Source organism: Triturus cristatus, chromosome 12 (assembly GCF_964204655.1).
Source record: "Triturus cristatus chromosome 12, aTriCri1.1, whole genome shotgun sequence".
Classification (NCBI taxonomy): Eukaryota; Metazoa; Chordata; class Amphibia; order Caudata; family Salamandridae; genus Triturus; species Triturus cristatus.
In genome coordinates, this window is record NC_140595.1 from 833,725,465 (window position 1) to 833,752,464 (window position 27,000).

A 27,000-nucleotide genomic window follows, 5' to 3' on the forward strand; every position below is an offset into this window, starting at 1 on the left:
TTTTCCATTTAAAAGAATAAGTTCTGTTGTTATTGTCTGCTCTCGCACGAGACAAAATCTCTCTGCACTCGTTTAGGAATGTTCAGGCCTCGAAATTCCTGGAACTCAAGAGCCAAGCCGATAATCTCAGAGAACCCGGATCCGGATGTTGAACTCGTCCCTGGTTCATCGTGAGAAGAGAGGGAACCGGCTTCAAAGGAATTGGAGGCTGTAAGGACAGGAGATGAAGTTCCGTGAACCAATGTTGGCGAGGCCATGCTGGAGCTATTAGAATTAGTTTGTAAGGTTCTGCTTTCATATTTTTTAGAACCCTGGGAAGCAGAGGGATCGGTGGAAAACATAGGCAAATACGACGGACCATGCTATTGAAAACGCACTCCCCAGTGATCCCTCTTGGGGATGCCAGCTTGTGAAGTGTTGGCATTTGGCATTGTCCCTTGTGGCAAACAGGTCCAACGTTGGTCCGCACGCCCCCCCCCCGAGAGAAGACTCTGCTGAGTGTCTTGGTTCAATTTCCACTCGTGGCAGGTTGTCTGTAATCTGCCGAATGAATCTGCTATTATATTCTCCTTCCCCGGAACGTATTCCGCTCTCAGCAAGATTGTGTGTTGAAACTGCCCAGTTCCAAATTTGTTGTGATTCTTGGGAGAGGGAGAGAGATCAAGTTCCTCCTTGTTTGTTTAGATAGTGTATTGACGTAGTATTGTCTGTCCTGACAAGCACTAATGGATTTTGTATCCTGGGAAGGAAAGCCTGAAGGGCTAGAAAGACTGCCCTCAGTTCCAAAAGATGTATGTGTAGAGTCTGTTGAGAAGATGGCCACTTCCAGCTGATCTGAAGTTCCTGAAATAAAATCCCCCAACCTTCCAGAGAAGCAACTGTTGTTATCACCAGAGGATATGCTTGTGGAAGGAAAGGTAAGTCCTGAGACAGATGGCGGGGATGAGTCCACCAATTTAGTGAGGCAACCATTTGTGGAGTCACTTGAATTTTGTCATCGAAGGATCTGTTCACCCGAACCCATTGAGCGGTCAAAGCTTCCTGAAGAGGACGCATGTGTAGACGGAAATGGAGAATTAGAAGAATACAAGAGGCCATCATTCCCAGAAGGGATTTGTATAGGCAAACTGAAAGAGACTTTTCTCTTTGTATGCAGCCTGCTAACATCAGAAGCTTCTGCTGTCTTTCTTCCGTTGGATAGGCCGTTTTCAGAACCGTATCCAGGACACCTCCCAGGAATATTGTACGTCAAGAAGGCTGTAGGACTAACTTGTCTGGATTTAGTGTAAGACCCAATTTATTGAAAAGCCATAAACAGGCTTTGGAAGACTTCTTCACAGCGTTGAGAGAGGGTGCTTTCATGAGCCAATCGTCGAGATAAGAGAACACCTGGTGATGATGATGTCTGTGGTATGCAGCTACTGGAGCAATGCATTTTGTAAAAATGTGTGAGGCCGACTTGAGTCCAAAAGGTAAAACTCTGAATTGATAATGCCTGACGGCTACAGCAAACCTTAGAAACTTTTTGTGCTTCTCGTGGATAGGTACATGGAAATAGGCATCTTGGAGGTCATAGGATACCATGTAGTCGTTTCCGTTGAGAAGCTGCAGGACTTCTTGAATGGTGACCATGCGGAATGATTGTTTCCTGAGGAATTTGTTTAGATTTGGTAAATCTAAAATTGGCCTCCATGTCTTTTCCTTCTTGCGTACTAAAAAGAAATGGCAACAGAATCCTTTTCCTTTTTGATGAGAAGGAACACACTCTATTGCTCCCTTTTAGATCATAGATGTTATTTCCAGCTGTAAAAGGTGCAAATGTTTGTGAGCCAGAGGTTGAGGAGGAGTTGGCGGGGGTAGCTGTATAAATGCTAGGGAACGGCCGAATTGTACTAGTTGAAGGACCCAGCGATCTGTTGTGATTTGTTTCTAATTTTGAAGGTAATGGGATATCTTTCCCCCTAGTTTGAGAGGAGGTGGTGAAACTGTAACCGGCCGAAGAGAGAGGTCATTGACGTCTGGCAGAATCTTTTTGTCGTTAAGCCTTTCCTCAAACGAAAGGTTTATTGTAGGTTAGTCGCTGGCTGTTGTCTCTGGGCAAACTGCGTTCTGTATTGCTGACTAGAGGAGGGATACGAATGATACCTATATTGTTGGTAGCTTCCTCTGAAGGAATATTGGCTTTTACCACGTGCACCACGAAAAAGGATTTCTTATACCAGAGGGTACCCAAGGCTTTGGCCGTATCAGTATCTTTTTTGATTCTCTGAAGGGCTTCATCGATATGCTTCCCAAAAAGTTCTTGTCCATCGTAAGGCATATCAAGAATCTTGGTCTGGACTTCAGGCCTGAATGTTTTAGCCATAAGCCATCCTTGGCGTCTTAGGACCGCAGCTCCAGCGAACTGACCGAAGCCAGTGGACGCGATGTCCATCGTGCAATCAATAATTTCAGAAGCGGAGCGTTTGCTCTCCAGTAAGACATTTCTTGCCTCCTCTTTGATGTCTTGTGGGAGATCGTTGAGAAAAGGGGCAATGTCTGACCACATCTGTCTTGTTATCGTCCCAGTAATGCTAAAGATTTGGAAGCCCTGACCTTCAACACAGACATGGTAGAAAAACGTTTTCCTATGTTGTCTAGCCTTCTACCCTCTTTATCTGGGGGTGCTGACAATGGAGCCGATGAACAAGTTACTTACCTTCGGTAACGATGTATCTGTAAGTAACATTAGTTAGTTAAAGATTCCTTACCTTAGAATTACCCCCAGGCGTCAGACTGGATCTGGAAAGTTTTTTCGTCAGCAGTACCTCTGCACGTCAGAAGGTGGCGTCGGTCGGCTCCGCGTCGGTCGTTGGCATCGTGGTTGCCAGGATGACCTCGCGGCAGCTACTTAGACGCCGCCCTCGCGTGCCGACGCCAGTTCTAACACGACTTTCCGTGCCAGAAACGCAGAGCCATGCAAGACACGTACCACTGGAGCACAAAACTAGGGCCCTGAAAGGTTGTCCTTAACCCTACAAATCAGTTCGCAGAACGGGGAGTATGGGTGGGGCAGTAAGGAATCTATAACTAATGTTTCTTATAGATGTATTGTTACCAAAGGTAAGTAACTTGTTCATCTGAAAGAAACATGTTAGTTATAGATTCCTTACCTTAGAATAGATACCCCAGCAAAACCAACGCCGGTGGTGGGTCTGCGAACCAAGATCATACCAGAAAGTCCTGGAGAACAGAACAGCCAAAGAAGCCATCTCTCTGGACTTGACTGTCAAGGCAGTAGTGTTTGGTAAAGGTGTGCAACGAAGCCCGCATAGCTGCCTGACAGAAGTCATTCAGAGGAACTCCACATCCCAAAGCAGTAGTTGCTGCCGTCGCCCTGGTGGAATGTGCGCGCAGCCTCACTGGAGGCTCCTTCTTTGCCAGAGAATAACAAGCTTTGATACACAAGACGACCCATTGGGAGATAGTCCGCTTGTGTACGGCCCGACCTTTCTTGGCGCCCACATACCCAACAAAGAGCTGGTCGTCCACCCAAAAATGTTTGGTGCGATCCAAATAAAAGGAAAGCGCACGTTTTGCATCCAGACGGTGGGGCCTCTCTTCCTCTTTCAAAGGAAGTGGAGGCGGAAAGAAGGTGGGCAAAGTGATGGTCTGCCCGATGTGGAAGGCAGTGACAGCCTTGAGCAGGAAGGATGGATGAGTCCTGAGGACAACTTTGTCCGGATGCACAGAGAGAAAGGGAGGCTTAGAAGAAAGCGCCTAGAGCTCACTCACTCGTCTGGCAGAGGTGATGGCCACCAGAAACGCAGTTTTGAGAGTCAAGAGCCTCAAACGACAGTTTTGAAGCGGCTCAAAGGGAGCGCTCATTAAATAAGTTAAAATCAGGTTCAAGTCCCAGTGAGGCATAACAAAAGGCATAGGAGGAAAGAGATGAGTTATGCCTTTCAAAAAACGATTTACAACTGGACTTGAAAAGGGAAGGCTGATCTGGAAGCCGAAGGAAGGCAGAGATGGCCGAAAGATAGCCCTTGATAGTGCCCAGAGCAGAGCCCTGCTGGGCTAAAGAAAGAAGGAACAGAAGAACCTCAGAAAGAGAGGGATCCACAGCCTTTGCTGTGCACCATGCCACAAATTTGTTCCACCGGCAGGCGTATACAGTGGAGGGATGCCTGGCTGCCAGAATTACATCGCAGACTTAAGGAGGCAGGTCGAATGACGTCAACTGCCGCCGCTCAATCTCCACGCAAGGAGGTGGAGGCTGGACAGGTTCGGGTGGAGGACCGTCCCCTGCTGCTGCGACAGAAGATCCTCCTGAAGAGGTGTAGGAGAGTAGGAACCGCTTCTTATGGTTACCCCCACTTTTTGCTGATGTTTCACTGTTTTTCGACTTTAGTCTGACTGGGACCCTGCTATTCAGGGCCCCAGCCTTGTTGCTTTCTCTCTAAATTGATTGCATGTACTTTAGGTACATTCCAGATTGGATTCTAGGGTACCCCCACAAGTCCCTAGTATATGGTATACTGTGTACCCAGGGCATAGGTACCCCAGAAGCCTACCAGGGGCTGCAGCATGTATTGTGCCAGCATGTATTGTGCCACCCCTGGGAAGCCATTTAAAATGACACAACAGGTCTGCTACAGCAGCCTGTGTAAGGTGGTGTATGCGCCCCTTACTGAGATATAGGTTAACTATATCTCTCCATATCACTGCACATGTAAACCTATCAGTCACCCCTATGGCAGGCCCGAACAATCCTGAAGGTAGGGTGCTGGGTTTCATATGTGAAGGTGCCCATGCATGAGCAGAGAGCCCCTCTGCAGCTTTCGAAACCTTTATTCCGGGGTTGTTTGTGATGCAGCCAAACCATATACTCTTAAGTGCATTATAACCTCGCAGTAAATGCTAACTTTGGAATGGCTGCATGGAAATATGTCGTATTTGTTTGGTGTCAAACACCTTGGAATTATAGCCCCACACCAGTAACTGGAGTGGGAGGTATGATTGTACCCTACTAGAGGGAGAAACATGACAGCACCGGTATAACCGGTACCAGCTTAACAGATCCTGGCATCACAAAATGGATGCCGCCAGCCACAGACACGAGTCTGCCCTCCTGCTGCTGGACAAAACTCCGGCAGGGGAGGCCTGGACAATAGGTTTCCTGTCAAAGAGAGGTGTAACCACCTCCCAGACAGGCTTTAGTGTATTGGTGCTGGGTGGGTGCACTCCAAGAGTGCTTTGATGTCTGCACTGGGGGCAAATTTGGTGTCCCTGTGCATAGTCCAGCTCAAACCAGTTGCAGGGGCTACCAGCCCCTGCTCTGGCACAAAACTGGACAAAGGAAATGGGTGTAGCCACCCCTCATTCCTGACCCCTCCCATAGGTAGGTCCCTAGAGTTAGTCCCACCCCTTCCTTGGGTATAAAGTAGGAACCCCTGACTACAGGACTTTAGATTTATCTGGACGAAAATCTGCTACAGAATACCAGAACTCTACTATCTACACGACGTTGGATGACCGAAGAATCTCCCTTGGAGTAAAGGAGTTACTCCCCTGCAAGGCAGGCACCTAAGACACATCTGTTCGGTTTGCATTGACGCTGCTCCCGAAGGACACCGACGATTTTGCAACACAGGAGGTAGGTTTCCAAGCTGCCCGAGGCCGATCCGTGCTCTCAGCAACTCTGAGATCCAAAGCCCTCGTGGGGACCGTGCAACCCGAACCCCTGGACACCGCGACCATTTGCAGCAGCATATGCTTCTTGACGATCCCGGAGGCTGTGCTTTGGGCTACTTGTAGTCCAGACCCCGAGCAGTGATTCCACCGAAGATTGCTGGCCTACACACCTCGAGTGACCCGTGGGCAGTTATCTAGTGATTCCTCTCGAGGTCCCTTCGCGATCCCTTGTCCGTCAACTTCTGGGTCCCTGGGAAGGGTCCTGTGACTTTCAACGGGCTTACCTGGTTGCTCTAGACGTGCCCTGACTCTCCATCACTTAGGGAGTTCACGGGACCTTGCTGGTCCACACCAAAGTCATTTTTTCTCTCACCGCGTGGGTTGCTGTTGCTAAGGCTTGTTTGTCTCCAATCCAGTAACTGACCGCCCAGCACGCGACATCCTTCGTGGGACAGCTCGCCTGCGGACTGTGGTCGTCATCGACACCTCCTGGTCCCCGTGGCAGTAGAGTCAAGCTTCACCTCTTTGCACCTGAAACACCCGACATCGGTGGGCATTTATCTATCGTGTCCCTGGTCACTGGCAAGCGACCCAAACACGGTCTACTTTGCTTTCAGGTTCTTCACATTTTCGATCCAGGCTTGGATCACACCGGACACTTCTCCTCTCCACAGCAGTAGCACTTTGCAGCACATCGCTATTGAAATCAACGATGATTCCTGACACCATTTGACACCTATGCACCCGGTTTCCCTGGGTGAGGTAACACGAGTATTCCGGTGCGCCCGTGGGTGCTGGCCCTAGGACCCTCCAAGTCTAAAGGGGTTTGCTCAAAGTCCTCTTCTAAGTGTCCTTATTCTTTAAAATTCCTACCGCGACTTTCCTATTGAATTGTACAGGGCTCGCGGCTGTGTTCTCACACTGCACACATCCCCCATGGGTCTCCTGTGTCACTGCCTTGGGTGGTTCCTTGGGGTCCCAGCGATTCTACGTGCTCTAGGCACTGTGTCTGGTCAAGTCGTGGTTCTTATACCACTTTTTTAATATATGGTTTGGTCTCCCCCTGGGGCCCATTGTATATTGTGCTATTTACTGTCATTTAATAACTGTATTATTGTGTGCCTTGCTCTCTAACTTCATAAAGAGGTTAATAGAGTGTGTTTAGAAATAAATACATATATTTTATATATATACCTTGTGTGGTTCTCCTTTCATTTAGGTTTTTAAGAGGTTATAATCTGGTAAACCAAGCTGCTTTACACTCCTTCAAGACTTAGCCTGAAGGCTGCTCTCCATAGCTACCACTAGGATAGTTTTCAATAAAGGTTGTCTTAAACCTATTCATCAATAAGTGTTGTTTGGACTGGTACAAGGTGCCCACTATAACTAGTGGACAGCATATACCAGGCCAACTTCTCACAAGAGGCAGACAGGTTGGGGTATCGATGGCCATGTTGAGCAGCTCGGGATACCAGACTCTTCGCGCCCAATCTGGAGCCACAAGAATGACTTGGGCCCGGTCGTGTCTGATCTTCTTCAGCACTGTGGGCAGAAATGGTATAGGCGGAGAGGCACACAACAGACTGCAATTCCACTCAAGACGAAAAGGGTCGCCCAGCGAGTGCCGCCTTGGAAATTCCAAAGTGCAGAATTGCTGACATTGCGCATTCTCTTTGGTGGCGAATAGATCTAACCAAGGCTCTCCCCACTGTTGAAAGAGACCTTGCACCACCTCCAAGTGAAGACGCCATTCGTGATCCATCATGCACCTGCGGCTGAGTTCATCGGCCCTGGCGTTCAGTGAACCTGCCAGGTGTTGAACCACCAGAGATATGCCCTGATGTTCCAGCAATTTCCTGAGACGGAGGGCCTCCTGACATAGGGTCCACGACCCCACCCCGCCTTATTTGTGGCAGTACCACATGGCGGTGGTGTTGTCCGTGAACACCTGCACAACTCTTCTCCGAACGGAGGGAAGGAAAACTTTGAGTGCAAGACGGATCGCCGGTAGCTCCAGAAGGTTGATGTGGAGCCAGGACTCCGCCGGAGACCAGAGGTCTCTGATCTCCACCTCCCCCATGTGGCTGCCCCAACCCAGAAGGGATGCGTCCATAACCACTGTGTGTTCGGGATGGGGGAAGGGAGAGGGATCTGCCATTGACCCAATCCTGGTTCGTGAGCCACTACTGCAACTGTCGTGCAGTACCCTCCGAGATCTGGACGCAATCGTACATATTCCTCCGATGCTGCGCCCACTGGAACTTCAGGTCCCACTGCAGAACCCGCTTATGCTATCTAGCATGAGTGACCAGCAGGATGCAGGAGGCCATGAGGCATAGCAGCCTCAGGGTCATCCTGATCAAAACCCAGGATAGAGGCCGAAAGATCAGAATCAAAGCCTGAATATCCTGGACATAGTTTTTTGTATAAGTATATAGCGATTGCATCACTGTAGCAACAAAATTGGCACGCCTATTACGGAACATTATATAATCTGCACATTGTCCCACATTATTAACAAGGGTGTGCAGTGTATATTAAGACGTTGAGAAAAGTACCAACATCTTTCCCTTCTCTCCTTTTTTCCTCTTTTTTTGTCTCCATTAGGTTTATGTATTGAGAACACGAATATTACGCGTCTCGAACGCCAAGACGTTTTTCTGACCCGACAGTAGGTTTGGTGGGAGTATAGGGTGTCTTTCCCAGACTCCCTCTCTTAGAATTTTGCATTCTCTAGGTCCGTATGAAGCGCACAGGGATCCACTAGGGACCCACTGGTTGCGCGAAACATGTTGACCACCATTCACTCTTAAATATCACACACGTTTTTACAGGTTGAGAGCAGCGGGAATACACTGGTCCCTCCCTTCATTTGTTTAAGGAGAGTCTCCAAACCTATGCAAATTTTTATTTACCTAAAGGACCCCTCATTAATTTCGCTTGGGTACCAATAGGTAATTTTAACTCACATTCACTCACTCACTTGGCTCACATACCCACATGCACAAGTGCGGTAACTCCTAAAAAGATCTCCACAAAAGAGCCCTCTTGTGGGGCCCGTGAGGGACCGCAGCGCCACCGCCACGAGGAGCACAGCCCAATGATGATGCTTTACACTTGCAAGGGTGTGTGAGGGCACAAGAACAGATAGGAGTTTTACCTCCACAGCAAGCACACTCAAACCGTTATTTGGAGACCAGCTTATTGACTCACAGCCAGAAAAGGTTGTTGAACTCTTCCTTCTTTCTCTCTTAGGAACTGATACCACACTGTTGTTGCCCACTGCAGAGCCTGCATATGCCACCTGGCATGATCGACCAGCAGGATGCAAGAGGCCATGAGGCCCAGCAGCCTCAGGATCATTCTGACTGAAACCCGTTATAGAGGCTGAAAGATCGGAATCATAGCTTGAATATCCCAGACTCGCTGTTCTTGAGGATAGACCCGAAACCGCATCGTGTCCAGAACCGCTCCGATGAAGAGGAGCTTTTGAGAGGGAATCGGGTGTGACTTCGGCACATTGATGGAGAACCCCAGCGAACGTAGGAGGCTTGCCGTAGTCTGGAGGTGGGAGACGACTGCCTGGGGCGAGCCCGCCTTCAACAGCCAGTCGTCAAGATAAGGGAAGACTGAAACCCCTGATCTCCGCAGATGAGCTGCGACCACCGCCATCACTTTCATGAATACCCAGGGGGCGCTGGTAAGGCCAAAGGGGAGTACGGTAAATTGAAAATGCTTGTGGCCACCGTGAACCGCAGGTAAGGCCGGTGGGCCGGCAGGACAGCAGGACAGGATGTGGAAATAAGTGTCTTGCAAGTCCAACGCTACCATCCAGTCTTCCGGGTCAAGGGTAGACAAGACCTGAGCATGCGTCAACATCTTGAACTTCTCCTTCCGGAGGAAGCAGTTGACGTACCTAAGATCCAATATAAGATTCAGGCCCTTGTCCTTCTTGGGGACCAGAAAGTAGTGGGAGTAACAACCACGACCTACTTCTGGGACAGGAACGCGCTCGAAGGCTCCCTTGGCCAAGAGAACCGTGACTTCCTGCTGGAGAAGGGTCAGGTGATCCCCTAACGTGCAGTGTATTACGGTGGCATGGCTGGAGGGAGTAGCCCCTTCAGCCCATCTGCAAAAGCCACCTGTCTGACGTGATGGTGCGCCAGTGGGGGAGGTGATGGCGAATCCTGCCGCCCGCTGGCGTTTGATGGGCTAGGACGATTTGGAGGCAGCTGCAGGGAGGGGTGTTGGTGGACTGGCCCGCCAGCTGGCCCCCAGAACCACGACGGTTGTTCCTACGTCCCCGCTTGGGGCGAAGGTTGGGTAACTGGCTGCGGCCTGTGGCTCTGGGTGGGACGTAGCGGGCACCCCTTCCGTAGCCACAAAAGGGGCAAAAAGCAGAATGCGCTGGGCAGCTGGAGAGGCCCAAGGACTTGGCTGTATGCCGCGAGTCCTTGAAACGCTCTAAAGCGTTGTCTACTTTGTCGCCAAAAAAGCGACGGCCATCAAAGGGCATGTCCATAAAGGTGTTCTGGACATCCCCAGAAAAGCCAGTCGATCTCATCCTGGATTCTCTTTCCAGGGGAGCGGTACGGAATGAGCTCTTGGAAGTATAGGCTTGGACCACCAAGCTCTCAGGGGTGGGGTGGTGGGAGAGAAAAGTGGGGTCGCCCGGAGCCAGGCGGTGGCATCGGGCAATCATCCTATCCGTGGGTACGCCCGTGTTGGGCCTGGACCACGTGCCCAAAAGGACGTCGGTAAGGGCTTCATTAAAGGGAAACAGGGGCTCTGAAGAGTTCGCCACCGGCTAAAGCACCTCTGTCAGGAGGTTAGTCCTGACCGCCACCGTAGTAAGCTCTTGGTTGAGGGCCTCGTCTGCGCAATGCAACACCACTGCTTATGACGCTCCCTGCTCCGTAGCCACGGTCGAGGAGACAACATGCCAAGGTCAGGAGAGATCTCAAGATCACTGACATCCCCCAGTTCCTCTCTCCAGTTCTGCTCAGATTCCATGTGATCAGTTAAAGGGTCACCTGACCCCTCCAAGTCCTCCTCCTCTTCCTCAGGTTGCCAATCTAGCTGAAAAGGAACCCCAGGAGTAAATAGGGACACAAAAACCCCACTTGGCGTCAGAGTCCTCATCCTCATCCAAAAGAGGAGCTGGTAATAAAGGCTGAACCCTACTAGGTGATGTTAAAGAGGGTGTCAGTCTTTCTTTCATAGTTTTATGTTGGGAAAACAATTTTTCTGCTCTTGATTTTGGGGTCATCGACGAGGTCGTCGTCGGTACATACACCGTCGTCGAAGAACTGTCGACGGGCATAGATATGAATGTCTCAGACGAAACAGGCGTAGATGACATAACTGCCGTCGGCGATGCAACTCTCGTCGTCAAAGCCGTCGCGATGGAATAGGTGAAACAGTCGATGAGAGGGTTGCCGACGGTAGACTCATCGTCGACACAGACAATACTGTTGACAAGGCACTTACAGTCCTCTTCGTCGTCAGGCTAGTCATCAACGCAATCTTCGTCGACGACGATGACTTTTTAACTATTTTTATCGTCGACAACGAAGGGGCTTGACCCGTCGACGAAGATGTCGTCTTCGATGAAATAGACGCTGACGAGACAAATTGTGTGGCGACGGTTTCCGATGACAGTATGTGGAGTTCTTGTCGTCGTTGGTACAGCCTTCGACGAGCTGTACGTCGACGGGGCTGAGGAAAGTTTCTTGAAAGTATGTTTTTTCCTTCACTGGAGGAGTAGGAGGGTCCGAAACTGATTTCTGTGTTGATTTTTTGGCAGAAATCTAACTCTGAAGGGACGGAGATTCCCTGAAAGGTAAATCCTGGATCTTAGTAGCCTCTGAAGACTTTTTGTGCGTCTTCTTTGGAGGTTGTTGTGAGGAATGGCCTGGAGAGACGTCCAGAGTTCTTTTTTGAGGAGTCTTTGAGGAGGATCTTGATGAACCCTCACTCTCCCCAGAAGATACAGGGTCGTTCCAGTCTATAAGCCTCTGCAGCCACATTAAAAGCCTTCCCTCATGGTCTTTTAATGTTTTTGTATAAAGGTACGACATACCTTTCAGTCCTTTGGTTTGTGATCCGGATAAAGGCAATAGAGGCAGTCCTTATGAGGATCATCGATATGGAGCCTTTTCTTTCTACAGGTACCACAGGGCCTAAAAAGGCCTTTTTTATATGTGAGTCTGACATGAAGAAATAAGAGAACTTCACTCAGACAATGGAAATAGAGAAGAAAAATACCTTGAATACAAGAAAATATCTGTATACAAGAGAAAATGAGGAAAACGGAGCAGAGCTCAGTGGAGACTCCCTTAGCACGACGTGCGGTAGAAAATCTAGGGGACTGGAGTTCCTTCCAGGAAGGTTCTAGAGGGTGGTGTCAGCGGATTGGTTGTTCTCTTAAGTTTGGTCCTTTTCAAATAAGGACTTGGATATGTTCCTAAATGTAAGGCCCTAGGCCTTTTATCTTCTATGCCTAATGTGACACTGCCTTTATGGATGTACCGGGGACATCCATCTCGACGACAGGGAATGATTCAAGCATGTGAATCTATGAAAGATACCCTAATACTGGATAAGGTGCTACACTTGATGGAGCAGGGTTGGCAAACCTCATGGAGCCTGGAAAACAGTCTCATGCCTTTGCGCAGGTGTTTTCTGAGGAGGCAGATGAACACTTTGTAGTGGTTGGTGAGCTGGATAGGGACAGGCTCTGTTAGAAATCCGATATTATAGCCTGTCATCTTGAAGCATAAGTGCTTAAATAGGCGCGTGCATCACAGGATCTTCCAAAGCCCTAGAAGTCTGCCTCATAAGGATTGTAATCACCACCATAGCGGGAAATGTCCTGTTCTCTGTACTTTGGGTGGTACATGGTTGATCAGTATTTTGGAGTTACCAGCTCCACCTCTGTGTCCTGTGCTGTAAGCTGTGCTTTAAGGGTCAACAGAATCGGACTCCTCTCCCTCCTCCGTTTCTAGAAATCTAGCCAGTGGTAAAGCAGAAATATTGCAGGGAGACGTGTACGCCAACAAGATGCGAGAGGACTGCTGGGCCTTTTTGTTTTTGAGTTTTTCATCAACAGAGCATGCACTGAGTTTTCTTTTCTTCGACCGATCCTTCATTGATGGGAACCCCAAAGACTGTTCTGTTGCCGTCAGAAGTGATGAAGGCTGAGACTTTGTTTCCTCAGGAGGCTGGAAAGGTGGGGGTCGGTTTTGTTACTGGGGGCGGGTTCTGCAGAAGTTCTGGGGACCAGTTCAGTTATGCCGGTCCTATAAATCTGCCAGGGCTGATTTGTGTTCACACCCCGGCCCTGACTGGAACTGAAAGGGCAGCCCCTTGGAATAGCAACATTTCTGGTATTGCATGTGGAAGTCTTGGTGAGGGGGGGGCACCAACCCCAAGGACAGACCCGTAGACCAACCATGTTAAAACCATTCTAGGACAGGGTCTGCTTTGTCCCAAAAAAAGTTGTTTCCATCTGAAGGCATATTCATTAAATTTGCTTGGACATCCCCTGAAAAGCATGTTGAGCAGAGCCAAGCGTGGGGGTCTCATGAAAACAGGAGACCCCATGATTTTGGTCATCGAATCCATGGTGTCCATGTCCGGACATAAGATCTGTTTGGCCACATCCGTTTCGTACTTTACCAAATCACCAAAATTATCCTTGATGTGGTCTCAAAGACTCCATACCACCATCTGCACCGTTTCCCACAGAGCACAAGTATATGTCTCCAAGAGGCACATAGCATTCACGAACTCCTTAGCCAAACTCCCTGAGGAGAATACATACTTACCAAAGGTTTCCAGCTTTTTTGAGTTCCGCTCTGGATGTGCACTGGGCCACAAGCCAGAGTTTTCTTAAGAGCAACATTATGCCTGTAGCACCAGGCTCTCTATCGAAGGGTGGGAAGACAGAAATGAAGGGTTTCTCAGTGCCAGCCGACAACATCAGCAACCTGCTGGCACCTTAAAGGCGCTTAAACAGGTTTAGCCCAAGCACCCACAATAAGTACCATTACAGCCTTACGGAATGAGAACAATGGCTCATACACAGTAAGAAAGGGCAGGAGGTTCTCTGTTAAGAGGTTTACCTTGGCTTCCTCCATCGGCAAAGGCAACTCTAGAACCCTTGCAGATGTGTTTTTAGTATTGAAGTTAAAGACACAACCTCTGCAGAGGGCAACCCCAGAGGGGCACCCTAGCTCCACCTCCAGTGAGGTGCCCAGACCACTTGCATTCTGTAGGGCTAGATATTCTGTAGCATTTGTTTGCAGGGAACAGCAAATTGGCAGTGTTGCTGCCATTGTCGGCATGTGCCATTGAGCCCTATGGAATGAACAAGGGCCCCAACTGAGATACCATTGGCGGTTATTCCATCGGCACCAGTCAATCCTGTACCTGGGGCATTTAGAAATTGCTTGAATCGGAATCAAAACTTCTATCCAAAGTTTGGGGAGGAGGGGCTGACAGTGTGGAGTTCCAACCATGAAGCGGGACTTCTGTCTTGATGTGGAGTCCACCCGCCTACACCTCTTCTACAGCTTCTTGTTCTTTTAAGACTAGAGGAGGGAGAAGACTGCAACTTGAACCTGGAGTGCGACTGACATTTGTCCATTTGTTGCACACATACGCTGCACACAACGTCTCCTCCCTTGCTTTCATGGTCTTAGAGTGTATGAAGCCGCTCGCATGAATGAGAGTTGTGTTTGGGCCCCAAGCACTTCAGGCAGACCTGCGACAGTGGAATTTATGGATTTTTTAAAATGGAAAATGTTCCAGAGAGAGCAGCTCTGGTTGTGCGTCAAAGGGTGTGCAAAAAAAGAGAACTGATGTTAGGGGATTGAGGTGAGGCTTTATGAATCTGCGGGCGCCATGTCTGGGCAGTAACTGATGCAGAGACTGAGCTGATGCCATTTACCCGTGGAGAGCTTTTGCAAAGAATTCCAGTTCTAGTCAGGCGCCCCGGGATATTCGAAAGGTGTGGCATGTGCAGCTAGGAGGAGCCAGAGGTAACACCTTCTCAATGCATTCTTCAGGATGATTCTCATCATGCTAAACGATAGTCTTGTATCAGTATGTGAAATGTCACTTAACTGCAACTCCATGCTTCCGTTTGGAATGTACAGTTTGTAGAATCCTGGTCTATAACTGTGTTCCACGATGACAGGTCTCGTGTAGATTTTATCAATATGCATATACTTCAAGGGCCCGCTATGGGCTAACAACAGTCTAACCCCGCAGGTGTGCCCCTCCACTACACTCACAGCAATGAAGTAACAAATAGAAAAGTTGGAATTTTTACTACAGCAATCTCTGTCTTTCCATGAAAACAGTGGAAAATCTAATTAACTTTAAAGCAAATATATCAATGTCCGGCAAAATCATATTCTTTGGTCTTAAAACAAATCACAAACCATCAAAGGCAAAAAATAACACTCTATATTCTCTTCTGCAGAATATTAAACTGGTAGTGGCCATTTTTCCTATATGACTGCAGCGAGTAACCGCACAAATCAGCCTCTTTGGAGGTAATCTACAAAACAAATCCAATTTTGTATGTATGTGTGTATATATGTATGTGTGTACATATGTATGTGTGTGTGTGTTATATATATATATATATAGAGAGAGACAGAGAGACAGAGAGACAGAGAGACAGAGAGACAGAGAGACACAGAGACACAGAGACACAGAGACATTAAATGGCTTAGAACAGTGCAGTGCAATCAGGTAATAAAGAACATTTATTGAAAAATAATTTCCAAACATATCCATCTTCAGCTCAATACTTACATGTGGAATTTCCTTGCATCTGAATGACACATTTTGCATCCCGGGTCGTTTCGCGTGAGTTAAATGGCCGCACTCTAACTGCAACTTTTACAGATGCCCCCGCCATTTTGGACGAATTGGAGCTCAGACCTCAATGGAATTAGTGGCTGCTACCTGAAAAGAAAAACAAGTCTGTGTCACTATCAGTTTCTCCATATGACATCCAAGCGTTAACCTTCCACTCATCAACCAAATATCCACATACACGTGGGAGCCAATGTGAAAAACACTTGTAGGTCTCATAGCAAAGTAGAGCGTCTTTCACATTTCATAGAACTATAATGATGAATTTTGGAAATCAGACAAGAATACTACGAAAATCACAAGGAAGGCCATCATGGAATAATTGGTCAATGAATTTTTGAAGACAAAACAAATAATATATTCCCAGTCAAAAAATGAGATCCCTGCATTCTTTTCTAGCAGAAATACACTACAGAGGACATACTACAGAGATCATATGATGACATGGAGTGTCTGACTGCTACAGTCAACAAAGAAGGGAAAATACATGTAGCTGGAATACAGAAAGATGCATGTAACAATCTGAACTGTGCAACAGGGAGAATAAAAAACAGCACTGTTTCACACATATCAATCTTCTTGTCTTAGGAGTTGGTTTTAAGGGTAGTCTGTGCTCTCCGGGTACTTTGGCAAATATACTTCTGCAACAAGAAAGCATCATAATCAAATGGTATAAATCAATCATGCCCAAAAATCCAGAACAATAATGTCAACTGTGTTATTTAATCATAGAACATAAAGAAATGTGCATGTCTTCAATTCATAAAAGATTCAACGGTAACAAAACCAGATTTTGGTCTCCTCCCAATTTCTTACACGTCTATTAAGCTGCAAGGTATTTTGCATCATCACTTAGGGACAGAGGTTCAATACCTCAATATTAAACAGGGTGAGAAAGGTTTACCAAACAGTTCATTCCTCTCTTCCAAAAGCGCTGCTACAAAGAAATTCTTCAACAATCACAGAAGCAGATCCCCACCAGGCTGACACTGGGTGTAGTCCTGAGTACTGGGGGGGAATTCACCCCAAGAACTTGCATGTGTGTATATGCCATGGCTTGCGTAGCTCAGGCACTCGGGCTTAATAAGCCTTCACGGAATCTCTAGTGAACTCAGAATGCAGTCAAAGTATTCTGTAGCCTCTGCTCGTTCCTGGTCGGCAAACCCAGGACTGCCAGTGGACCGACCCTGCCTCATAGTATTGGGGGTTCTTGTGGCCCCAACGGCTAAAGAAGTACTACCTACCAAAGGAAAACACCTTCAAACAATGTAATAATATAAACTCCATTTTGGATTTTTGTTACGTCACTGGGAACATCCATTCTTGAAGAGCAGCAGGGGGTGCGGGTAGGGCAGGGAGTCTCCACTCATTTCTTGACTGTTGCAGGAACAGTCTTTCAACTTTAAGGAGTCACCAAGTACCGGAAAAATAGGCCAGAAGAGTGGCAGTTTTGGATTCTAGATGGGACTCAAAAACAAAGGAGCCGAAAAATCATTCTAAGCCCAAACTCAGTTCCCAAACTTGAAGAGAAGACCCGAGAGTGCCTACATGACTATGATCAGGAAACTGATGAACCAGCTCCTCAAACACCTAAAAGAGGGGGTGAGAAGATGCACAAAATCAGAATAAAAAAATAAGTATTTCATTTTTGACTTCATGCCCCTAAATCGTCAATTGTTATTATGATACAAATTGCTAAAGTAGGCCCTTTGATGATTCAATGTCTGCAGATAATCCATTACTCATCTTTACTAATGAACTGCCCAATATGGAGGATGCAATGTAGGCAGGAAATGTACTTGTCATCCTAGCTTTCAGTTAAGGCAATCTTCACTGAAGCCTTACACTAAATGTCTCAGAACACGTACAGGGTAACAGAGCATTCTTACAGGGAATAATGTCTCTTTTCAATATCGCTTATAGAAGCAACATTGCAAAAATATCGATGTGGTTTTTTTTTTAATAAAAGCAAATTTAATTGGCGAAAAACAACTTTTTAATCAGAACAAGTTCTCTCCAATTTTCTTTAAAAACTGGGATCCATTAAAATTGGGTCATTGGGCATCTAGTAAAATAGAGAATAAAAATAATAGTTCCATAATGCTGAGCAGTAACATGAGCAGAGGTGTTCACTTTGACAGCCTAGCTCAGTGGTTAACCCGGGGTCCGCAAGGCCTACTCACAGGCTCTGCGACTGCTTCGAAAATTAAATATCATTAACAGAATAATAAAGTCGATATAAATAAAGAAGCAAAATGTCCAATGGCGAATGTTTAAAAAGTTCTGTAATTGTGAATGAATTTTAAATTGGAGGCTACAAATGAGGTGAGTCTTCGGTTTGATCTGCGGGAGCAGCGCAGGCGCATCAAGGTGCATGGACGAGGAGTGGCCCATCTGCTCTCTTTTACGGTTCAGATCACTGAAAAGGCTTAGGACAGGGTCCTCAGATGCCAGAAATAACTTTGTGGGGGTCCCTGGATTCCAATAATGATTTAGTGGGGACACCTGGGTTCCAATAATGAATCAGTGGGGATCCCTGAGTTCCAGTAACCAGTATATGGGAGTCAACAAAGTTCAACAGTTAAGTACCACTGTGAATTTTCTCGTATCTCTGTATTATCTTTCCACAGGTTGCCCTGGGCAGTAGAGGGTCTATTTTTGACCCCAAAGATGTAATGAACGTACAAGTAAATAAGGTTTCTTTCTCAAACGTGGGGTTTTCACTGATAGTCCTAAACATGAACTTGAAAAGAGAGCATATTCATTTCCCTCCTGATCACCTGCCTCACCAAGAGAAGAAGTGCAAAACACAGACTGTGTGATGAGCAGTGAAAAGGCCAAACTAACCTAACAGACGGCAAATCTGGCCATCACCTACGAGAGTAGAATCCCAACACCTGCACCAGGTAAAGAGGTAGCTGCTTTGCAAACAGTGGCCGCTTGACTCATCCTGGAACAAGATCTTGTTTTACCTTAGTCAACTGGTAGTAGATTATAAGATTCACAAGATCCAGCTACACACTGCTCGGGTGATGCCAAGCCAAGACAGGTAGATAGCCCCACATATTATATTGTATTGATGACAAGTTGTTTTGACTTCCTGTTACGGTTTGTTTTTTCCAGATGGGTCTGTAGTTCCGCTGAGTACATTACTTTTTTCCCCTACCGACAAATACCGTGAATACCTCCGCAGTTATGGTTTGATGGACAGGTTCCACCATTCTAAGATAAAATCTGAATTCCTCTTTCAGGGAGGCTTTGAGGTAGTTCCTGGATTTTGTAGGTGAATCAACTGGCAGACAACGCATTTATGCACAACATGCAGCATAAATCTGTCCCTTTTGAGACACTCTTGGATACTCCAATACTTTTTATCCCAGAGGGAAGCGAACAAGCAGACTGGGAGAGAAACTTTACTGACTTGTGTGGCAGGCCCCGGAGCTATTTTCCTCTTCTACAGGGAGACAGGTCATTGTTTGGTGTGGAAGGCAGTCTCCTTTTAACCGCTGAAGGTTGTTGTTGCCCTATTCTATCTTGTTTGGTGTGGCCGATCTCTCTGAGGGTTGCTGTTCTCAGAAGAGTCTTCATTTGGTTTGCTGTTGCAGTTGGCAGTCCTCATACTAGAGCCAAGAGATCTTCCTGGCCGACATGTTTCAGCCATAATGTCTATGCCGCCCCAGGGGGTCAGTATGGCTTTCCCCAGGACTGAGATTGCGTGCCTGGTAAGGCATATGATAGGTTTACAGTGTGTACCTTATCAATTATCCATAAGAGTTTCTGTGTGGAATAAAAGGCGAGAGACAGCATTTTGTACTTTAGTAGACAATCCAAGCAAGGGTGAAGGCGAGCACTCTCTGGGCACTTACCCGTGCCCTTGGATTGAAATGGAAGCAGGCTGGTGTACGTGAGTGGTCATGACCCTTCATGCAGAGTATCCGAATGTGCAGGTGGGATCCTGCAACGTGATACTTTATGTGCAGAGCCTGGTGACTCAACCCGCACTGCTAGAGGTCTGCAGGCGCGAGATCTGTGGCTCATAAATATAAATAAAGCAGTGATGTGCACACACAATGCAGCAGAGATTGGATCATGCACAGAGCCGGGTAAAAACAACATGCACTTCTATGTGTCGGCAGGGCAATGTGTGTGGCCTGAATCCCTTCTAGCAATCAAGTGTGTGATAAATCTTAGAACAGTGATAATCACACACAATGCCATATATTAGAAAGACTAGGTTAATGCACTTGTCGATGGACACCTCCAACTTGGACACTCTGAAGGGAGAGCCCTGTGGTCACGCGCTGTGGGAATCACACGCCAGTTAGATCCAATCAATGTTAAGGTGTTGCCAGAAAAAAGGTATCCCCCCCCCTCCCCCACCGCTGGCACTTACTTTGTCAAGGGTGATCGCTGTGTCTCCTGGGCCCGCATGTGCTCGAGCCAAAGAGCATCGATTGGGAGGTGTTCCCATTATAGTTCGATACTGGTGACTCCGTGTGCCCATTCGTTTATTGACAAAGGCGCTGCAATCATAGCTGGGGGCATTCGCAGTCTGACCACCAAACCCTTTCATTAGCGCAGCTCCCGTTTCCTTCTCTAAACTCTCGCCATGCAGGCCTCCCCCGCTTCTATCACTGGCATTCTTCCACCGTGAATCACTGTTGAAGAGGCAACTGTAACAGCAACAAGTGGAGGGAAAGAGCAGAGGTGCCGACAGGGAGCTGCGGGGGGGGGGGGGGGGGGGGGGGGCCTCCAGGGAGCCCCTCGAGTCCGGAGATCCTCCACTGGCAGCAGCCAATGCCTGGAAACACGACCAAATATCAGCCTCAAAGTACGAACTCCGCCAGACACAGGAACCAATGCCTGGAAACACGACCAAATATCAGCCTCAAAGTACGAACTCCGCCAGACACAGGAGCCAATGCCTAGGTACACGGCCAAATATCAGCCTCAAAGTCCGAACTCCGCCAGACACAGGAGCCAATGCCTAGATACACGACCAAATATCAGCCTCAAAGTACGAACTCCGCCAGACACAGGAACCAATGCCTGGAAACACGACCAAATATCAGCCTCAAAGTACGAACTCCGCCAGACACAGGAGCCAATGCCTAGGTACACGACCAAATATCAGCCTCAAAGTCCGAACTCCGCCAGACACAGGAGCCAATGCCTAGATACACGACCAAATATCAGCCTCAAAGTACAAACTCCGCCAGACACAGGAGCCAATGCCTAGGTACACGACCAAATATCAGCCTCAAAGTACAAACTCCGCCAGACACAGGAGCCAATGCCCAGGAGCCAATGCCTAGGTACACGACCAAATATCAGCCTCAAAGTCCGAACTACGCCAGACACAGGAGCCAATGCCTAGGTACACGACCAAATATTAGCCTCAAAGTACAAACTCCGCCAGACACAGGAGCGGATGCCTAGATATACGACCAAATTTCAGCCTCAAAGTATGAACTCCGCCAGAGACAGGAGCCAATGCCTAGGTACACAACCAAATATCAGCCTCAAAGTACGAACTCCGCCAGACACAGGAGCCAATGCCTAGGTACACGACCAAATATCAGCCTCAAAGTATGAACTCCGCCAGACACAGGAGCCAATGCCTAGGTACACGACCAAATATCAGCCTCAAAGTACAAACTCCTCCAGACAGATTAGCCAATGCCTAGATACACGACCAAATATCAGCCTCAAAGTATGAACTCCGCAAGACACAGGAACCAATGCCTAGGTACACAACCAAATATCAGCCTCAAAGTATGAACTCCTCCATAACCCCCGCACTACGCCCAACCGGCGGAAACTTATCATGCCACCCCCGCCCCACTGGCGTCCCCAGAAACTTTACAGACAAGGATTGTAGTTGTTGTGGTCATTGTTGGCCGCAGATTTTTATTAGGGTTACACACACATCCTGGTTATCCGGTCATCCTTTAGCATGACCCCTGATCACATTGGTTATCTGCGAGCTGCCATATCTTTGGTCACAAATCTTTGCCCGCATCACATTAGCGGATCCTGTTGTGGTACCTCCAGTTCGTAAATGACCCCCCAAACCAGTTCTCTTGTTAGTCCTTGGTTGTCCTCTTTTGTCCTGTTACCACTGGGACCACCATTTAGTTGGTCACCCACGCCCTCTGCGTGTAGGGAGGGGTGCTTCTCCCCGGAGTTAGGCCCCCAACTCGCTACCTTTTGTGCCCTGCCGACAGGTCGAGTCTGGGCCGTGAGTGTCGTCTCCGTTTGCTACCCCCCTCCTTGGCCCGGCCACCTCACCCTGCCGTGCGACATCCCAAGGTGAGAGGCCCTCCTCCTACACACCGCCCCGTCGGTGTGTCTCCTTAGCCAACCATTGTACAGTTTTTCGCCACGCCGCTGGGAGGCTAACGTCTTCTTGCGGCTTCCCACTTAGCTACTGTGGGTTTTCTTTTTTTTTTTTTATCTGCAACCTGCGAGAGCCATTGCGCCCCACAGGTTATTCCAAAAAAGCTTCAACCCTTGCTCTGACAGATGGACCCCGTCCTGGCTATACAGCCCTTGGCGCCCAGGGTGGATCAGACCGTGTCTGATGGATTCCATACCGTTGATTTTGCAAAATATGTGCATAGCGATGTTCAGTTTTCTTCTGGCATTTTCCACTACTTTGTGCAATTCTGCACCCCTCCATTGTCTCCTGCTGATCATCTCTGACCATATGATGGCCGTGTTGCCGAGAGATGCAGGTGCCCTTGTGAGGTCTGCCTGGATTGCGTAACCTAAAGCTTTTCTTCCCATTTGGGTCAGGTCGTTGCCCCCAAGGTGGATGATCAGAATGTCTGGGTGCCACGCTGCATCCGCCAGCAGGTTTCCGAGTGTCGGCGTCAGCTGGCTCCATTTCATCCCTGGCTGACCCAGCCACCGGATGCACGTGCCTTTGGGCTTGCTTGCCATCCTGTGGCCCGCCTGCTGCCACCATGTCCACATCCTGGACACGAAGGAATGGCCCACTACCCAAATATCCGGGGGCGTTCTCCTGCTGAAGAAAGGATTGCACATCAGATAGTCATCGTAGCAGCGCAGGCTCTCCCCAAAAATAGTTAAAAAAAATAAAAAATAAAACATTTACTTGCTCTGTGACACCCTGCCGTGCGGCATCCCAAGGTGACAAGCTATGCCACTCACCCTGCCGTGCGGCATTCCAAAGTGAGTGGCATCGACACCTCCCAGTGGGGTCTAAAGTAGCTGTGGCCTGATGTACGTTTTATACGCCCTGGACTGCCACCGGCCCACCTCTTGAATTCTTGCCTCCGGCATACCGTGTTGCGACACTGATGTTGCTGCGCCGATCCTGAAAGAGTGAGGGGCAAATGTTCCCGGGGGCAGCCCGGCTCTGGCGAGGGCCTGGCGCATCAGAGCAGTAAATTGGAATCTGCTCAGGTTGCTTCCGTCCTGATGTTTTCAAAGTGCCCCCCCCCCCCCCTGCCGGGCGTGCTTACATGTATCTGCGCAAGCAGCACACCGCGCACGACTTGCTCCCTTGGATGCATTGAAGCTGTATCACTGCGCCCTTTCCTGCCTGATCAGTTTTTGACCGTCGCAGCACTATTTCCACTGAGGCTGCCCCAGGTTCTGACGTCCATGGCCTGGAGGCACCGCCCCGCCAGTCCCTGCCTCCTGGGTGCCACCAGTTCGCTGATGCGGAAGGCGCCAAAGAATGCTGTGGAAAAGGCTGCTTGGAACAGGTGGAGCTCAAATCTGTCCTTTGTACACCACACCAGGGCCTCCAACAGCTGGCCCAGTCTTTCGAAACCTATGGGCCGCCTGCTATCCACCTTCCTTCCCTCGGATCGCTTCCACCCTTTCATGGCCGCCTTGAGGTACAGGGATGCTGTGGGATCTTCCCCCGTGTGAATTTTTGAAAAATTGGCAATGGCTGCCAGGTGGGCCTGTGCCCAAGACCTCGTCTTTTTGTTGGCGAAAGCCCACTGTATGAATCGCTCTACCGCCCTTCGTGTCTCGTCCCCGTCGGCCAGGGATCGTACGCCCCCTATCTCCATCACCGTTGTGGCGTATTTCTTGTAGCGTCTAGCTGCCTCAGGAGTGAGGGCTTGATTCACCAGTATAGATAGATCTACCCCCCCCCCCCCAGGTCCCACAGGTGCGCTGGGAAAGGGGTCATAGCTTTGTCTGCCCCAGGTGCCAGTTCCCTGAAACGGCTCATTTGTGACCTGGACAAGGCGTCTGCTACCGTGTTGTCCACCCCTGGGACGTGGCGGGCCTTCAAATCCAGGTTCCCTTCCAGCTGCAATTTAATCAACTGACGCATTAGTCTTAAAATGTCAGGGCACCTTGCTGCTCCTTTGTTAATGGCCTGCACCACCCCCTTGTTATCCGACCAAAGTGTTAGTTTCATGTCCCTTAGCTCATGCTTCCATATAGTCAGTGCCACTAGAATAGGGAATAGTTCCAGGAATGTTATGTTGTCTGTGATGCCCAGCCTATGCCATTCATCTGGCCTCCGGCTTGCACACCACTTCTTGCCGAGGATTGCCCCGAAACCCGTGCTACCAGAGGCGTCTGTAAATAGGGCTATCTGCTTAGCTGTTACCCAGCCTTCCCTCCATATGAGGATGCCGTTAAAGTCTGTTAGGAATTTGTCCCACATCAGTAAGTCCTGCTTGACCCCCGCCCCTAGCCGTACGTGATGGTGTTTGTGGGTGACTCCTGAAGTCAGTTGTGTGAGGCGCCTGGCAAACACTCTACCTACTGGTATAACCCTGGCTGCGAAGTTGAGCTTCCCAATCAGCCTTTGCAGCTCCTTGAGAGTTGCTTTGTTCCGGCCGCATAGGCCACGTACCTCTGCCCTGAAATCCTTTACTTTGTCCTCCGGGAGCCTAGCTGTCCTGTTACTGAATCCAGCTCTATGCCCAAAAATGTGAGTTTTGTGGAGGGACATACCGTTTTCTCTGGTGCCAGGGGGATCCCCAGTATCCCTGTCAGCTCTTTGAACGCTGCCAATGTGTTCCCACAGACTGGTGACCGGGGGGGGGGGCCTGTAAACATGAAATCATCCAGGTAGTGGAGTTTCCCCCCTTTTGGGTGTCTGTCGTGTAGGGCCCATTCTATAAAGGTGGCAAACTGCTCAAAGTATGCGCAGGATATTGCGCAGCCCATAGGCATGGCTTTATCTATATACAGGTCCCCCTCCCACTGGAAGCCTAATAAGTGAAAACTGGAGGGATGGACTGGTAGTAGTCGGAAGGCGGACTAAATGTCTGCCTTGGCCATGAGTGCCCCCTGCCCAGCTGCCCTCACCAATTCAATAATGTCGTCCACCGATGCATAACCCACTGAGCAGGCCTCTGCACTTATCCCGTCGTTTACTGACGACCCTTCGGGGAAGGAGAGATGGTGGATGAGTCTGAATTGCCCTGGTTCCTTCTTGGGGACCACCCCCAGGGGTGAAATAACCAGGCCTTTTTGCAAATGCGGGGGTAGGGGGCCCTCTATCCTGCCTAAGGACTTCTCCTTCTCCAGTTTCTTGGTTACCACCCCCGGGTGCTCACTCGCAGATTTCAGGTTATTTGCCCCGTCTAGGGTGAGTGGGCCACTGAATGGTATCACAAAACCCTCCTCAAAACCTTCCACCAAGATGGCCGCGTCCGCTCTGTTGGGGTATTTGTTCGCTAGCCTACGCAGCTGATGTGTGTTAATTGGGGATCTGGCTAGTTGGCAACCACTCAAACCCCGCACCGCCCCCCACCCCTGCTGCAACATCCTTAGTGTTTCCTTTTCTTATCCTTCTTGTCCCTTTTCTGCTCCTGGTTGCCCCGGCATCCAACTGACGGGTGCCCGCCCTCACAGCTGGAACATGCGTGCTGGAATTTGCATGCTGCGCCCTACGTGCATTCCCTGGCATCAAACCTACAGCAAATCGCCGGGGCACCGTTGGGCGAGGGTGGTTTTCCCGTGTTGAACTTGGGCCTGTGAAAAGACTTCCCCCTCCCTCTGTAGGGACTCCGAAAGGACTGGTCATTTTTTCCCGCCCAGGCTTTCACCTCCTTTGCCACTAGCATTTTGTGTATAAAACGGGACACATCCTCCTCATTCCATTCCATCTCCGGGTGCCTCTGCATCTTTAACCTGAACCCCTTGTCATATTCCAACCATGCGTCACCTAGGAATTGTCTCTGCGCCCAATGAATATTGGACTCGTAGAGCCATAAGTCTGCTGCGCAGCGCGGGAACTTTTCAACTATGATGCAGGCCATAATTCTAAACGCGTCCAGCCAATTATCAAAATTTCGTTCTTTCTTTGCGACACGCTTCTCCCTCCTGTCTTCCTCCTTGTCGCAGGTTATGAGGTCCAACCCTTCTAACTGTATCTCTAGCAGGGAAAAAATGTCTATGAACTCTTTGCGCCATATTCTTTCTTTGACCGCCACAGGGATAAGGCTTGCCAAGCCAGTGGCTCTTGTGATCAGCGATGCGGGGCCAGGGGATGGTCTGGTGTAGGCCTCTGCGGCTGTCGCCTCAAGCGTTGGGCTGCTTACATTGCCCGTGTACCCCCATGCAGCTAATGGGGACCCTTGGTTGCCCTGGACACCCTGCCCACCTTGTCCGTGCAATCTAGCCTGCCGCACCCAACCGGGGTCTATTAAATGCCAAGGCAAGCCCGACCCCTCATCTGCGCGCTGCGCCCCTGTATCCCCGACCTCCTGCCCTAGACCTTTAAGCAATAGCGGAGCCATTGATTTTAAACATTCTTGGACAATGGTCGTTATATGCTCACCGCCTGGCGCTCTGCCGGGGCCTCCGCTGTGTTCGCCTGCTGGTGTGCCCGCTGGTGGCGGATCCCTCCTTTGTGGCTTCTTCCTTTGGACCTTCCTCTGGGCCTGCCCGCGCGCTGCCGTCTTGCGTTTCTTGGGTGAAGATGGGCCAGCCTCGTCCGTTCCCCGGGCCTCTGACCTCTCGCCTCCGTCCTGGCCCAGATGTGGCTGCAGCCACTCGCTGCCATGCACTGCCGATGCCTCCCGGATGCGCCTTAGCAGCTCTGTGAGCTCCTCCGGTTGCCCTTCTGCCATCGCTAGTGGCGGGGTGCTGCCGCCCTCTGATGCACCAACAGAAGCTGTTCTTTTTTTTTTTTTTTTTTTTTGTGTGCAAAACTGCTCCCAGCCCGCCTGTCTTGGCAGGTATCACGTCTGCAGATACCCCGCTCCCTGGTGAGTCGGAAAACGCCTCGCGCCGGGCACTGCTTGGACTGCCGACTCCCCCACCAGGTCGGGACTGTCCCCGCCGGGTCACCGCCGCTCGCGGGTCTCCTCAAAGATCACCAGCGTCAAATGGGAACCTGTCCCCCGCTAGTGCTGGTCTCTGACTTTGCGTATTAAGCCGCGGTGCCTCTGCTACTCTTGCCGCGCCTGCGTCATCACAGCGCCG

At 49.3% G+C, this 27,000-nt stretch overlaps 1 protein-coding gene across 2 annotated transcripts in view; it reads right to left on the reverse strand.

The window, feature by feature from the left end:
* KIF1C (kinesin family member 1C) overlaps window positions 1-27,000 on the reverse strand; it is a 949,797-nt gene that overhangs the window by 848,204 nt on the left and 74,593 nt on the right. For both annotated transcript variants that reach the window (XM_085638138.1, XM_085638139.1), the window contains exon 2: window positions 15,505-15,657. In XM_085638138.1, coding sequence (XP_085494264.1) covers window positions 15,505-15,610 — 106 coding nt within the window. In that variant the 5' untranslated portion in view covers window positions 15,611-15,657. The remainder of the gene's footprint in view (window positions 1-15,504; window positions 15,658-27,000) is intronic.